At 44.4% G+C, this 15209-nt stretch overlaps 1 protein-coding gene across 1 annotated transcript in view; it reads left to right on the top strand.

The window, feature by feature from the left end:
• The window catches only part of RSU1 (Ras suppressor protein 1), a 181935-nt gene that overhangs the window by 26186 nt on the left and 140540 nt on the right, over positions 1–15209 (top strand). The window contains exon 3 of the mRNA XM_084781251.1: positions 41–91. Within this exon, the coding sequence (XP_084637377.1) occupies positions 41–91 (51 nt within the window). The remainder of the gene's footprint in view (positions 1–40; positions 92–15209) is intronic.

Genomic DNA, 15209 nt, shown 5'->3' with positions numbered 1-15209 from the left:
ATTGCAAACATTTCTGACCACTTGTTTCTTTCTTTTCCAGTCTCCTTAGCCCATATCACACAGCTGGTGCTCAGTCACAACAAGCTAACAAGTAAGTCAGATTTCTTTTTTGTTACACGCTTCCCTCTTACGTTATGCCAACGTACACCAAATTGATTGTTATTTCCATTAAAGAAAGTAACGATAAGTGACCATTTGAGGGAAAAAAATTAAAGTTTATTTAGATGAAAACAAAAATTTGTATGTTCCCTTGCTCTGTGTATATTCTGTGGTTACCTCTCCTTCGAGAATTTTTTCCTAGCCTGTGTGTTTTGGTGGTTCCACTTAAGGACATATTGAGTGCTGCGGTGACTTCAAATGGCTGGCCAGTGGTTAGCGTTCCATGAGGTAAATATTGAGCTGAGTGTGGCAGTGCATGACTGTAGTCCCCACTACTCAGGAGGCTGGGAAAAGAGCTTGTCTTCAGCTAAAGTGTTCAAGTCCAGCTGAGGTCACAATTCTGGGTCTTCCCCACCTCTGACTCTCAACAAAACTGTATTAGAATAAAAGTCTTTGTTTTCACCTATGTTTCTTCCTCCAACGGGGGAAGATTTCATTGTTGAATATGCTTTACAGATGGAGAAAAACTTACAAAATTGTATAAATTGAATCTATTTTTCCCCTTTTTTGAGACTAGTTCCTAGGTCCCTTCTGTAGGATTCTCTGGTGAACAAGTGGTACTTTGGGATGACCCACAAGCAGTAGAATTAATACCTGTTTTAAAAGGGATCTCGAGAGTGAATGATGGGCCGTTTTCCTCGTGGTGCTAAGGCTTTAAAGATTTTAATGACAGGGACCAGCTCTCCTTTCTCATTCCTAATTGACTGTCACTTCTTTCCAGTTGCCGTATTTCCTGCAGACTTGAGTGATTTTCTGATCATGTGGCAAGCATTTGTTAGGGGCTTTCCAAGTCCAATGAGTTGAGCGGAATGTCACGTTGAGGGATTTGTGTTGTGAATTTATGTGTGTTATGTGCGTTATACATAGCTGGAGGCAATGTCATGGAGCAGTTGATTATCGAGAGTTAAGAGTGGCAGTGAAGCACAGCCCCTCGTGTGCTAAAAGCAGGCCGATTAGCTCATGTTAAGGATAAGTGCACATTTGTAAGGAAAGGCAGAGTGACACCAGTGTCATGTTTAAATAGCAGTGACCACAGAAGCTGAAAAGTGAGACCCACACATCACATGTCATCTGGGTTATAACAGGTAATGTGCTGGTTGCATTGTTTTTATAGCACCTGGTCTTGCTGCCCTCGGTGCCCACAACTCCAGTTCAGGGGACCTGTGCACTTTGTTTTGAAAGGTGCACTACCAGGTGATCTCAACACCCTGGACTAAGACTTTTCAGTAGGATTTCTTGACACTCCACGTTTGCAGGTTATGAAAGTGTTGGCTGATTGGTCGGTTTTCTGTGTATTCACTTACATTTATGCGGAACAGTCAGATTCTGTTGCATTAGTAGGGATCGTTCATTGATCTAATCTTTTAAAGAGCCCCCAATAGCTGTTCTTTGTCTCCTTTCACATACCCGCAGAGACCGAAGCCTTAGGAATCAGCGGCTCAGTCTCTCTCAGAGCCATACGGTCTTAGCTACGCTAGAGAGCTGTAAACGTGGTAACAGACTGACCATGAAGGAATCCACACTTCACCTTCCTCTCTTCTCCTTTTGCTCGTCTCCCTCCATCTGAGACACTCTTGACCTAATCCAGCAAGCGTTAATTAATCTTCTCGGGAAGATTCTGTTTCAAGCCATCCTGTAGTGTCACTGACACCCGATCTGTTCCACTAAGGTCAAATTAGCATCTTTTACTATTTTTCTGGCATTTAAACGAATGACTTTGCTGTGGTTTTTCAAGTGTTTATAGTAAATATGTCCATTTGATGGCAGTATAAATATGCATTAAATGTTCATGGCTGAACCCACCCTCCTGTCACTTTTTATTCTAATCAGTGTCTTTCACATCCTATTGTTGTTTAATAGGGACAGGCTGACAAGGCTACATTAAAACCTCTGGGACTCAAAGGATAACCAACCCCCTCAGCATCACTTACTTTCATCTTGCTAAAGTATCTGTGTTTTTCTCTCCGTGTGCCAATTACACTGCTCTCTGACATTTCCGCTTGCCTGCTTATGAGAGGAATGACTAGCTTACTCACACTGGGACCTTGTTTGGGGACACCGTTTGCTTCTAAGTTAACATCTGCAGGGACATCTGATCACTGTGCCACTGGGTAGACGGCCCTTTCTCTGTGGGAGGTTTTGACCCTAACAGATCTATGTAGGGTAATATAATACAAGTGAGATTATGAATACCCTTAGGCAGCCTTTATCATCCTGAGAAGTGTGTGTGTGAGTGTGTGTGTGTATGTGTGTGTGTGTGTGTGTGTGTGTGTGTGTGTGTGTGTGTTCACACACGGTGCGCTTATGTGTCCATGTGTATGTGTACATGAGCGCATAGACACTGGAGGTTGAAGCCGGGTGACTTCCTCATTTGTTCTCTCTTTTACTTTTTACAGCAGGGTCTCACTGAGCCTGGAGCTCACCTATTCGCCTAGGGTGGCTAGCTGGGATCCACCTGTTTCTAGCTCTCCCATATGCTGGGATTACAGATATTTGGCCCTCCATGCTGGCTTTTCTGTCGATGCTGGAGATCTGGCCTTAGGTTCCCTCACTTATATAGCCAGCACTTTACCCACCAAGCCATCACCCCAGCCCTAGACTTATTTTAACTTTTTGCTTTACCTTAACTCATTCTTTCTTCGTGTAGATCTGCATTCGACTTCTTGCTAAGGAGCTATGCATTTCTTTATTTGCAGTGCTGGGGATGCAACCCAGAGCTTTGTGCCCAGGAGGCAAGCATTCTGCTAACAAGAAGAGCTCTGTCCCCTGATCTGTAAGCAGAGATTCTTGAAGTTTTCTTTAACTACAAAATGACAAAAATCAAAACTCTAATGTCCCAGGTATAACTGTTGACACTTGATTTTCATCACATGGAAACTGTTTAAATGTAAACTTGGCATACTGGGGCGATGTTGATGGACTCCCCTAAAGTCATCTAAGGAATTAATATCTGCAGTCACTTTCTCTGACATCCTCCAGACTGTGGTGGATTGTAGGAGGTGGAAGAGGAACAGGTTGCTCATTTTCTTCTGCTCTTTTGCCGATAGGTAGGTATAAGCTGGGATCATCAGGGGTTCTTTCTGGCCCAATGGGCCAGAATAAAGAAACTTTAAAAAGTTGCATTCATTTGTTTATTTTTATAGTTCTAGGGTGACGCCAGAGTTCTTCGTTCTTGGTAGGAAAGTGCTGGGCCACTGTGAAACACTCCAACCTAATGTTAAGCTTGTTAGAAAACAAGATGATTTCTGAATCTGATTTACCTGGGTAAATGCGTGAATGCTCAAAGGAAGCAGAGTTGATAGGGAAAGCCAAGAGGGAACAGTGGACTGAGGTTAAGTGGGGAACCCTTCGGACCCAAAGGGTTTCTTGGGGACTAGCTGGTGTGGGGTCGGCCACTGAATTCTGTCTTTCTCACCTGTTCTTATTTCCAACGTATTGGGTCTTAGAAACATTGCAGTGTGTCCTGGAATTTGACATCTACTTCAAGCGTGTGGTCCTGGATTTGCCTCATCATGGAGGGATGCTGCGTTCTGGTGGCTATGATATGTGTAAGCACTTGCACGCAGGGCAAGCCGGCATGGAAACCACTCCAGGAACACTTGGTCCTCGGCAACGTCCTGGCTCTGCTTCGCTTCAGCTGTGCTGCACTTTCTGTTATCTCTCTGGGTGTGATGGCCAGGGGCCTAGGGCTTGGGCTGTTCTCTTTTTTCTGTCAGCATTAGCACTCTCTCTTTCACTGTGTGTGTGTGTGTGTGTGTGTGTGTGTACGTGTGGCTGTCTGTCGGTCTGTCCCCAAATGACTCATTTGAGGTTTGAAATCCCATCTTCTCATTTTGTACCCCACAAAAGTACTCCAAACACATTGAGTATGAAATAGGTACTGATGTAATGCTAGGTAAGAAGTGGATTGGTCACGTGACTAAATACTAACCCCCCCCCCCCCCAGCAATCTGGGAGGCCTAGCCAAGGACCTGCCTGATGGGACAGAGGGATGCGTTAAGGGATGCGTTAAGAAGAGAGACTAGTTTTTATCACTGTTGTTTGTCCCTGAGTACCTTTGCCATGACCTTCGGCACAGCCATCCTTTGTGAGCACTAGCTTGGATCTTCTTCAGCTGGCTCCTTAATTTGGTCCCAAGGTCTCAGAGATTGAAATTCCTTATTGAAAGAAATCTCTTTGGAAGACAGTCTTTTCATGGCTTGTCCACTAGAGGTCACTGTTGAGACACACATTTGATTCCAGTAACCGCCCCCCACCCCCTGCCTCCCCAGGTCTGGTACCTAAGATTGAAAAACAAGTTTGTGTTGTCAGAAGGAATGTTTTTTGGCAGCTCTCTGGCTTGGCTTTGCACCACAGGGCATGTTGCTGCTGCCACTTACATAGTTCAGTTTTGTCACACTTACAATAGATCTTTATCAAAAAGAGGTATTTGGTTTTTCTGTTTGGTTGTTAAAACCGAAATATATATTCAGTTCCACACACCATTTTTTTCCACTGTGTATTATTGATGCTTTCTTGAGTCCCGGGTGGTTATTCTGCCCTCAGTATGTCTAAACAGAAGGAAATGTGTTATTTCTACATTGTTTTGGGTGGATTTGAAACTTCCTACTGCAGGATGTTCAACATACACGTGGTGTCTGAGACCGGATGTTAATTTACAAATAGCCACGAGAGGTGGAAAAGGTTCGTTTTGCCTGCATCCATACTGACTTTTGTAAGTGGCACTGCGTAAGGAAGACCTCTGCGCGTTACGGCATGCATTACCTTCAACGCGACTGAGGAGCATCTCTAGGTATGCATTTTCACCACGGAACTTTTCTCAGTTTTGGAAAGGGATCCTGTCAGGCTACTACAAGCAGCTTAAATCAAACAGCACAGGTCTTGCTTTTCAGCCCCTACATGTCAAGCACAGAGCCCTCACCAGTGTGAGCAGTGGTCGTGGATTGTGTCCCTCATCTTAGCAATCACTGGGCAACCCTCTGTTTTAGGCAGTGCACCCTAACTGTCGGTCTCTGATTTTGAAATCATGTGGTTGGCTGCTTGGTGGGGGACCAAGTTTTAGGTCTTAGCTGTGGGCTCTATCTTGTCATTTAATGTATTGGAAAGGGCTAGGGAGAGAGGAAACCCAAGTATTATGGCCAGGAGTGAGTTTTGAAAAAGCAATTTCCTGTTAGTAATAACTCACATGTGGATCTGAAATTAGAGTGAACAAGAAAATGATAAGATATTTTCGTTAGTGATTTCAACTTTTGTTTGTTTGTTTGTTTGTTTAATCAAGGGTAGTACATAGAGAGTTAGGACAATTTTTGTAAATTTTATGTAGACAAATAGAATCTCTACCATGAGGATCATTGTAAGTGAACGGGGCAGGCTGAAGATGGAAACACAGCATTGTGAGACTATGCAGGTCCAGCCATAAAGAAGAGAATGACATAGGCTTTAAGAATGGCATGAACTGAAAGCCTTTCCCAGAGCTAGGATGGATTGTTGGGACCAGTGAGAAACGTTGACTGTCCCAGTTCATAAGAAGGACGCCCAGCACTCTCCCAAGACCTTGCTGCTCCCAGTCCCTATTTCAAAGCTGATCTGTCATCCTGTATGCAAAAAAAAAATCCCTGTTCTGGCCTGGATGAAATTAAAGTATGAGGGGGGAGGATATGCAGAGCAAATCTCCTGGGCCATGAATTTATCTTGTGACAATATCAAAACAACTTGCTGTTTGCATTTTAACAGGGCACAAATGTATTTATAACACTGGGGCTTTGATCAATAGCTTATTTTTTTAATTAGTGCACATTTATCAGCTTGTTACCATGCCATCATTTGAAAGATTGGAGTTGAAAAAGTATGCACATAGTATTTTTGAGCCTGACAACTATTAATTAAACAATATCTCTCTGTGGGTCTCAGTCGTCAGGTTACCTTGAAAAATTGCCTGCAGTTGGCAGTGTGCTGTTATTTTTGGCTTCAGTAAGCAGGCATGTGAGGTCATCACGTCTGCGAGTGGTCCAGCCCCAGACCAGGCCACAGAGGATGCAGTGAAAGAGGACTGTTTCCAATGTACCTCACCCTCGGTTGATGAGCCATATTCCTTGTGGTTGCTTGGCTGCTGGTTTCATCACCTAAAACACACTTAGTTTAGAACTGTTTTTCTTGGGACCTTGTTCCATGTGAAGAGAAAGTTACCTAAAATGTAGCTTATTAATCTTCTAATGGTATAGTTTTAAGTGGGAGGGCATCAATCATAACAGATTGAGCATGGTGACAGGCTGTGAAGACAGTAAGATAGGGCAGATGAGCCTGTTACCTTCAAATTACCTTCCTGTTATCATCCGAGGGGCTGATCTCGAAGAGATTTTTTTTTTATTTACAGCTGAATGCCTGTCAAACAGAATTGACTTAATAGCAAAATAGGATATGCATATAGTGTTGCCTAATGTCATAGGACCATGTGGAGCCAGCCAAGGTTAACTCAAGCACAACAGAACACACACACACACACACACACACACACACACACACACACAGAGAGAGAGAGAGAGAGAGAGAGAGAGAGAGAGAGAGAGAGAGAGAGAGAGAACATAGAAAGTATGTGTACATAGCCTAGGATGTGTAATATACAGGTATGCACATTTTAAAAATTGATTTCTTAACTATTCTTAAATTGTTGAAGTGTTTTTGTTTGTTTGTTTGTTTGATTGTTTTTTAAAACTCAAAGCAAAACTGGCCATAATCCCTGGAGAAGTGCACATAGTGATTGGGTCATTAGTGGTTTTGGGTCCTGCTCTGCCCACACATCAGATCTTAAAGGCCGAGTATCTGAGGTTTGGAAACCCTGGGCTGGAGGAAAGGCAGCCTTGTTTATGTGCAGTGCAGGTAGACTACTGCTCTTTCCCCAGGAAAGTTCCCCAGGACTTTAAAAAGATGATTTCCTAACAGAGTGAGGAACTTGTATAGCATGTGTCCTTACACCTCCTGATTTATTAGCTTGAATTTACATTTTAAAATAAGGATTTGTAATCTTATAGCTACCTGACCCCAGTCTTTAGTGGAATGTGGTTATGTACACACACACACACACACACACACACACACACACACATTCATTTTTAAGTGATAAAATCCCTGTAAATGAAATGCTGTCTCTTTCTCTGTCACTCAGCTCATTAGGACAGAATCACCCTGATGTGATTAATTACCTGTTGGCAGTCGTTTGACCTGATATTCAATCTGAACTGTCTTGTGTGTGTGTGTGTGTGTGTGTGTGTGTGTGTGTGTGTGTGTGTGTATACTTTTTACTTTGGATAGCCCTTCTCCTCACTTGTATGTTTCTTGTTCTACTTACGTTATTATTTTCATCTTTGAAGTTGTGACTCCTCTTTCTGAGACCTGCTACCCTTCAGGAAATCCTGGGTGAACTCCCATTGCCCCTGTGAGGGCCTCTTCTTCCTCAAAGTGACCCAGGACTGTGTGGCATGGAAAATAGAGGGCAGCACCGCACAGCCCATCATGTTGTGAAGGGCAGCACCGCACAGCCCATCGTGTTGTGAAGTGAACAGAGAACTAAGTGAGGCAAGAGATGACATCCCTTTCAGTGGAGGAATTCGACTTCATCTCAGTCAGTGTCTGCATGACCATTTGCCCTGGCTGCGTCTTTGTGTGGTTTGTGTGTGCAGTTTAACTGCCCCAGGCGAGTGAAGCCCAGTGAGTGCTTCCTGGACCAAGCATTTCTGTGGCTCTAGCTCTTTTCCTGTTTCCATTAGACCAGGAAGAATTGCCAGGGCTGGAGGGCAAACCTTAAAGCTTATCCTGGGTGCACCTTTCTGCCTCTGACCATCTTCCTCTATTTCCCCTTCCATCTCGGCTCATGGAATTTCCCCTTTCCTTAGCCTCTAAACATAAGGTCTGATAGGAAGGGAAGCAGCCCCACGTGGCCTCTTACTGAAGCAAGTCTCAGTTGTACAGGAAGACAAAACTAAGGGCGAACTGCTCTGAGCATGGGCTGAAGGTTGGGCTGAAGTGCTGTCTGCCTCTCCTTGGTAATAACCACATGCAAACATATATGTGTTCATACACCATATTATATTATTATACGATGTTATAATGTAGTATACATAGTAAAGCATGCAGATCAAAGAGGCTAAGTGGCTATTTCATATCCCCACTTGCTTCCTGTGTTGATGGAGAACCTTGTGTCTTTTTGTTTTTTGTTTGTTTGTTTGTTTTTCTTGTTTCTCTTGATATTTCCAAACTTGAGGCACTTTTCTTAGCAGAATCTCTGTCCTCTTTTTCCCTTTCACTAGATGTCACACCCCCACCTCATACCGCCCTCCCACCCACCCACCCCCCAGCCTCCTCATCCTCCCCCATAAACCCTCTCTCCCCCACCCCCCACCCCCCACCTTCAAATACCATCTCTTCTCTTTTGGATGTTAATTGTTCCACCCAACTCCCTAGTTAAAGCTGTGGGCTGATGTGCAAACGAATTGGTGGGCAAACCAGAACTGAGTGTGATTAAGACCTGGTTCACAGCAGCAGCACTGGGGTCCCTGAATCCTCTTGAAGGCAGCCTGGACAACCAATCCGTGCCTTCCTTTCTGCAGAGTTACAGCAAGGTTCAGGCACTGACCAGGCTGCGCTGCTCAGAAGGGAAGCAGCCCATGCCTGTCGGCTCTCTAGATTTGCTTGTGCACGCAGCACCCTTTTTATAGGTCAGGGACAAACATTTCTGCGTGTTCTGTTTCATATTGCAAAATCCACCTTACCACTTGTTTGTACCATTTTCTCCTCATTTTTGTGTAACTGATTGTTTGCATTGCTGCTGGTGAGAGAGGGGGACCAGAATTGTGTGCCCGTGCAGTGATTATCTCAGGGAAATTTGTTGTTGTTGTTCATAAAACTACTTAAGCTGCAGAATCCTAAGGCGGCCCACAAAATCTGTGTGCCCCTGAGCAAAAAATACTTGTTGATCAGGTACAGGTGGGATTACTGTAGTTACCTCTATGTCTAAGAATATTTGGGGAGATGGGTGGCCTTTATTAAGGTGGAGGCTTGGATACTTTGTGACTTTTTATTTTTACCTGGAGGGACATTTAGAACCTTTTAAATGAAAACTTGCTTCAGTGTTTCATAAAGTTTATGTTTTTAAATAACCCGTAACTACCGTAATTCCCTGCTTTAATAGCTGCTTTGGAGGAAATCCCATAAAATCTGTGAAGCTGAACATGATTAGTGTACTTTTGAACTTCAAACTCGTACAGTAATATATAATTACTTCATTAGCCACCTTGTGTTCTTGGCCAGAAAGCAAAGGTAGTTAATCACCATAAGTTTAAATGACCTGTTTTATTTGCATATAAAATTCCAAGGAGCATAATTACTTGCGTGTGAGAGTAAAGATCTCTCTTTTACATGGGACCATTGAAATAGCATCAAAGGCCAGGGTTCCTACTTTGCTGTAGGAACTGGCATGTGTGTGACGTGTCTGGACGTTGCATCTGGTGGCGCTGCGGGGCTGTCTCCTAGCTGTGACAGGTAAGGATGGAAGGCCTTATGATTTTACTCTCACCAGCAATGCCCCGGGTCATATTTCCACAGCTTCTATGACCTTGGCTTCAGTCAGGCCACAGGAGGACAGTGGCTACCCAGTGTCTCGTCCTGCGCAACACTGAGTCAGAGTCATGCAAGCTCCTCACCTGCTGCTTAAATGGTTGTGCCCTTCATTCGTTGATCACGAGAAGCCTTGCTTAGTCTCCTGTATTATACCATCATTGGGACCATTTCTTTACCTTTGTTATTGCAACAAGCTCAGGTGGTTTGCTTCACCAGCCTTTACTCTTTTCTGCTTAACCTAGAGTGCAGAAAAAATAAGACCATATATTTTCAGCAGCCAAAATACTTAGTTTTACATTGTTTATTGGTTATTATTATTTTGTGTGTGCATGGTGTGTGTGTGTGTGTTGTGGTGCACTTGCCATGGTATGCATGAACATCAGAGGACAACTTTATTCAGTCGGTTCTCTCCTTCTGTCTTTATGTGGGTTCTGGGAGGGATCAAGTTCAACCTGTCAGGTTCCTGTGCAAGCGCTTTACCCCCAAAGCATCTTGCTGCCCTTGCAACACTTTTTCAAAGCACTAGAGTTTTTGAAACAGTGCTGTTTGTTGTAATCTGTTTTGACCCTTCAAGTATGATAGTGTTGGGGGCTCTGGGTTAGGTGGCACCTTTGTGTCCCTGGAAATGGACAGGAGGGAACAGGGTTGGGCCTCATGTGCACCCCAGGGCCTGCTGCCCCCGGACCTTTGTTGTAATGCAGGCACTTGGCTCTGTGAGGCACCTGCTCCTGGTCTCCTTCTTCTTGTCCTTGCGAGAATTTGCATTCTATCAGTGGCTTCCCATAAAGGAGGCTAAAGCCGAACCATGAATTTGCTGCTCTGGAATGCACGAGGGTTGGGTACCCTGGGTTTTGTATCCCAGGCCGGAAACTACTGGAGCTCAAAACAGCTCTTGCTTCTTCTACAAAAGTCCTCAGAGTCTAGCTCTCCCCACCCTGAAGTTTGGTGGGTGTGGGGAGATCATCTCTGGATTATGCCCTCGCTTCTGATGGAAACCCACATGTCCTGTGCCGCTCCTGACTTCCTGGCAGCGTGGGTGTTCATGTGGCACACGATCCATTAGCTGCCCTTCAGGAACTATAGGCGAACCATTGTCGGTACTGCCATATGGCTCCAAAGACCAATGCGTGGCTTCCTGACCCCTCCGTGGGCTGCACCCAGGCAGAGCTCCCATCCTTATGTTCTGCATGATGCCTGCTGTTCCCAGAGCCTGCCACTCTTCACAGTCTTTGTTTCTTAGTCTTGGGAGCCCAACTGCTTTTGCTCAAAAAGCCCCCAGAAAAACAGTACCTGCGTAAACCAGTCTGTGTGCTGCATATCCAATTATTGGGCATGCAGTAGGCAGGCCCTAGAGCTGCACTACAGCACCTGACCTGTCTTGGGAGGACCACGCTTGCTCATGATGACTTGATTCAATGCCTGGAGGATTTTTGCCTTTGTACGTTATTCATCCTACCTACCACTGTTTCGCCGGGAAAAATCTATATTGAAGAAGTACAAGTTGACTAGAAATATTGTCATGGTAGCATCCAGGTTGGTGGGGTTGGTCCCAAAGTTACTTTTTTAACCCTTCTTTTTTCCACTTTTCATCCATTCTCAGGCACACTCTTAATTTGGGGAAGATTTCTTATACAGTTATCAATATAATTGTATGGGATAAATGGGCATAGGCATTGAAGGAGTGATCTTGGTATCACCAATAGATTGAGACATTTCCGAACTGGGACAAACCTCCTACCCACAATTGCATCAGAATTCCATGGAACCAGTGAGAAATGTAGGCTCCCAAGTCTGTCCCCACACCACTGAGGTAAAAATCTAGGCCACCCCGTCTGTGAGTCTTCTGATCTGTAATCTGTGTCCTAAGACAGCCCAAGAGCAGCGCTGTCCAATAGCATAGAAGCCACGGGCCACAGGGCATGGCTGCCTAGCTCTTTAGATCTGACCAATGTGACCAGTCAGTGACAGGAGCAACCTAAGGAATGAGGAGTATCTTTTGACCTGTGCTTTCAATGGTTTCCAGTCTGTCTTGGCTGGAAAGGCATGGTGGAGTGACTCAGTCCATGATGGCAGGAGCATGTGGCGTAGTTTCACATGGCAACTCTGGACCAGGAACTAGAGAGATTGGCATTTGGAACCAGGGCTGTCATCTTCAAGGCTTGCCTGTAGTGACTAGTAAGCCACCAGGCCTCACCTCCACAAGCCTCTGCAGCCTCCCCACACAGTGCCACTAGCCACGAAGCAAGTGCTCAAAACACGAGACTTAGATTCTAATCATACCAGTATTTTCCACCCACTTTGATTTATCTAGGTTTAAACATCCATATACATAGTGGTAACCCACTGGGCACCCCTGGTTCAGAGAAATATTTTTGCTGTGTGGACAAACTCCTGAAATGTTGTAAGATACATTGTCGGTCACAGAATTACTAATTTTATATCATACAACATAGTTCTCCAAAATGGAGCTCCTGTTGTGGCATAGTTTGTCTTCTTTTTCCTTTTGCTGGGGTCTGCTTGCCAGATAACTGAATAAAACTCTTCTTAAGAGTCACTGATTGGACGGGTGTGGTGGTGCATGCCTTTAATCCCAGCACTTGGGAGGCAGAGGCAGGTGGATCACTCTGAGTTCGAGGCCAGCCTGGTCTACAAAGCAAGTCCAGGATATAGCCAAGGCTATATAGAGAAACCCTGTCTCGAAAAGCCAAAAAAGAAAAAAACAAAAAGTCGTTGATTGGCCCTGTAGCTTCTGCCTGTTGTAAATATAAAATGGTAAGGGGCTGGAGAGATGGGTCAGTGGTTAAGAGCATTGGCTGCTCTTCCAGAGGTCCTGGGTTCAACTCCCAGCACCCACATGGCAACTCACAACAATCTGTAACACCAGTTCCAGGGGCTCTGATGCCCGCTCTAGCCTCCACAGGCACAGGCATGCACATGCTGTGTAGACATCCATGTGGAAAAAATACCCATACACATAAAATATATTTAAAAATATAGCATGGTGATTGAATGTCCTCTTAGGAGTTATACTCCTCAGGAATAGCACTAGTTACTGAATTCTTTTTTTTTTAATTTATTTTTTCCTTTTTTTATTAATTTATTCTTGTTACATCTCAATGGTTATCCCATCCCTTGTATCCTCCCATTCTTCCTTCCCTCCCATTTTCCCCTTATTCCCCTCCCCTATGACTGTTCCTGTAGGGGACCTCCTCCCCCTGTATATGCTCATAGGGTATCAAGTCTCTTCTTGGTAGCCTGCTGTCCTTCCTCTGAGTGCCACCTTAAGTTGTAGAGTGAGGTGGAGAGAGAGGAGGTGTCGTATGTGGCTGCCTGCCCAAGGAAGAACTTCCCGGCCTCCTGTCTTAGCCTCCCAACTGCTGGTATTACAGGTGTATAACACCATGCTGGCCCTGATGGAGCTCCCTCAAAGACAGGCTAATGGGACCTTCAAGTCCCCCAGGGCTTCTTGGGAACCTCCTAGACACTTCGGAGAGTATTTGCTGAACTGCTGAGTCTGGACCAGAATATAAGATAGACGGACCTCTAAGACAATATTCAGGGGTTTTTGTTTGTTTGTTGTTTGTGTTCGCATTTTGTTTTGTTTTCATTACATAAAACTTGAAGGAAGAGGCTGGGTTGCTTAGTCAGAATTTGTTAGGAACCCCAGAAAGTACCCAGCAGACAGGCCTGGGCTTAATATCTGGGCTGAAAGAATCCCAGAGGCACTGTGGTTTTCGCCCTGACACAGAATGTCCCTTGGGAGCCTAGGAACACCAGAGGACAGTTAAGGACTTTCTCCTAAATCTAGCAACTGAACTCTAAAAATTAGAGGAACTGTCACTGACAAGACAGAAAATGCTACTAAGTTCTTTGTGACAAGCAAAGTTCTACTTGACTGAGCCTCCTAATTGGGGGCCCCAGTGTTGCATTATTTAAATCTCTTATCATTGATTTTCACAGGGCTTCTCTTCTTAGACTCATAAAATGTTAAAAGCAGGTAGAAGAGGATTTAAAATGACCACAATCCTTCTTCCTCATTTGACAGTTAAGGAAAAAAGAGGCCCAGAGAGGTTGTCTATTAAGTAAGGAGACACACAGGAGATACGGGGCAGAGTCTGTGAGTCAGCCTACGGTGCCTTTGATCAGATACCTTGGTGTTTCTCTACTGCTCCTGGGTGCACAGTCTGTGTTCTGTGCTGTCCGTAGACCCAATGCTCACAGGTCAGATGCCCCGAAGGTAGATGGAGCAGGGTTTCCAAGACGTGTGTGTGTGTGTGTGTGTGTGTGTGTGTGTGTGTGCGCGCGCGCCTATGTGTGTGTCTGTGTGCTCATACATGTTAGGATGTACATGTAGAGGTCAGAGAATAGCCTCTTTCTAGGAGGTTAGCCTCTTAGATGTCCCATGGATGCCTTGGCATAGTCCAGGAGAAGCTTTTGACTGGTGAAATTTTACAGCCACCTTTTCATAATGGTTGGGATTGTCTGTGCCACGTGCATGCACACATGATTTATTCACCACAAGCTTTGTATTGCTAACCTTTTACATTTGCCATGGCTTTGTTGGGATTAGCTGGCTTTCCAAATACTGGCTCTGTTCCCACTTTAGATTGTTATAACCCCTCTTTTATAACTGGCTTTCTTTAAATAGCAAAGCATGGCTCTCTTTATCCACAAAGCATCGCTATGCTAGATGCCAAGAGTACAGCAACCCTGCATATGGTTAGCACTCTCTGAATTTTGGTTGGATGAATGGTCTTCTGTCCATACAAGTCTGAATGTTATATTCTTTCTATTTTTACCATGGCTGATGAAAAAAATTCTGCCGTTTACAGGGGAATATTAGCTATGCATTTTTTCCTTTTCCCTTCCAGCGTGAACGGAGTCTGAGCACAACACATTCAAATGCACACCAAAAGGCTGAGAGAGGCTTGGGAAATTGAATGTGGGGTTATTGTTTGTGTCCACAAAACAAACTCCTAAATCACATTTAACATAATTGGTGGTTTTAAATTGGACCGCTTTAGCAAGGAGAGTGAAATAATCTCTCATCCTGTCAAAGAGGCGATACCTTTAGACCAGCCTTTAATTGCATTGGCAGAGTAAGTTTGGGGAGGCGGCAGTAATTCTGGCCACATTATTCTTGGTTTGTGGCTAAATTGAGATCATCATTTTCTCCTGGTTTCAGTAACTTTCTTTATTGCTCCTCAAGCTAATCAGATCACTGTAGTGAGAGGAGGCTTGGTGGTAGCTCGAGGCTGGACCAGGGGAAAGAGTTAGGTGTTGGACCGTTGCCCTTCATTTTGGTCTGTGGAGATAACATGTAACCCTGAGGATCAGGTTCAATGACTTTTCCAGTAATTGCTTATATAAAGTGAACACCGTTTATTTACACGAAAGTATATATACCTAAAATATGCTTTTTTGTAGTCACTCTGTGC

This window comes from Acomys minous (genome assembly GCF_964271855.1).
Source record: "Acomys minous genome assembly, chromosome: 5".
Classification (NCBI taxonomy): domain Eukaryota; kingdom Metazoa; phylum Chordata; class Mammalia; order Rodentia; family Muridae; genus Acomys; species Acomys minous.
This window is presented reverse-complemented; position numbering and strand designations above follow the sequence as displayed.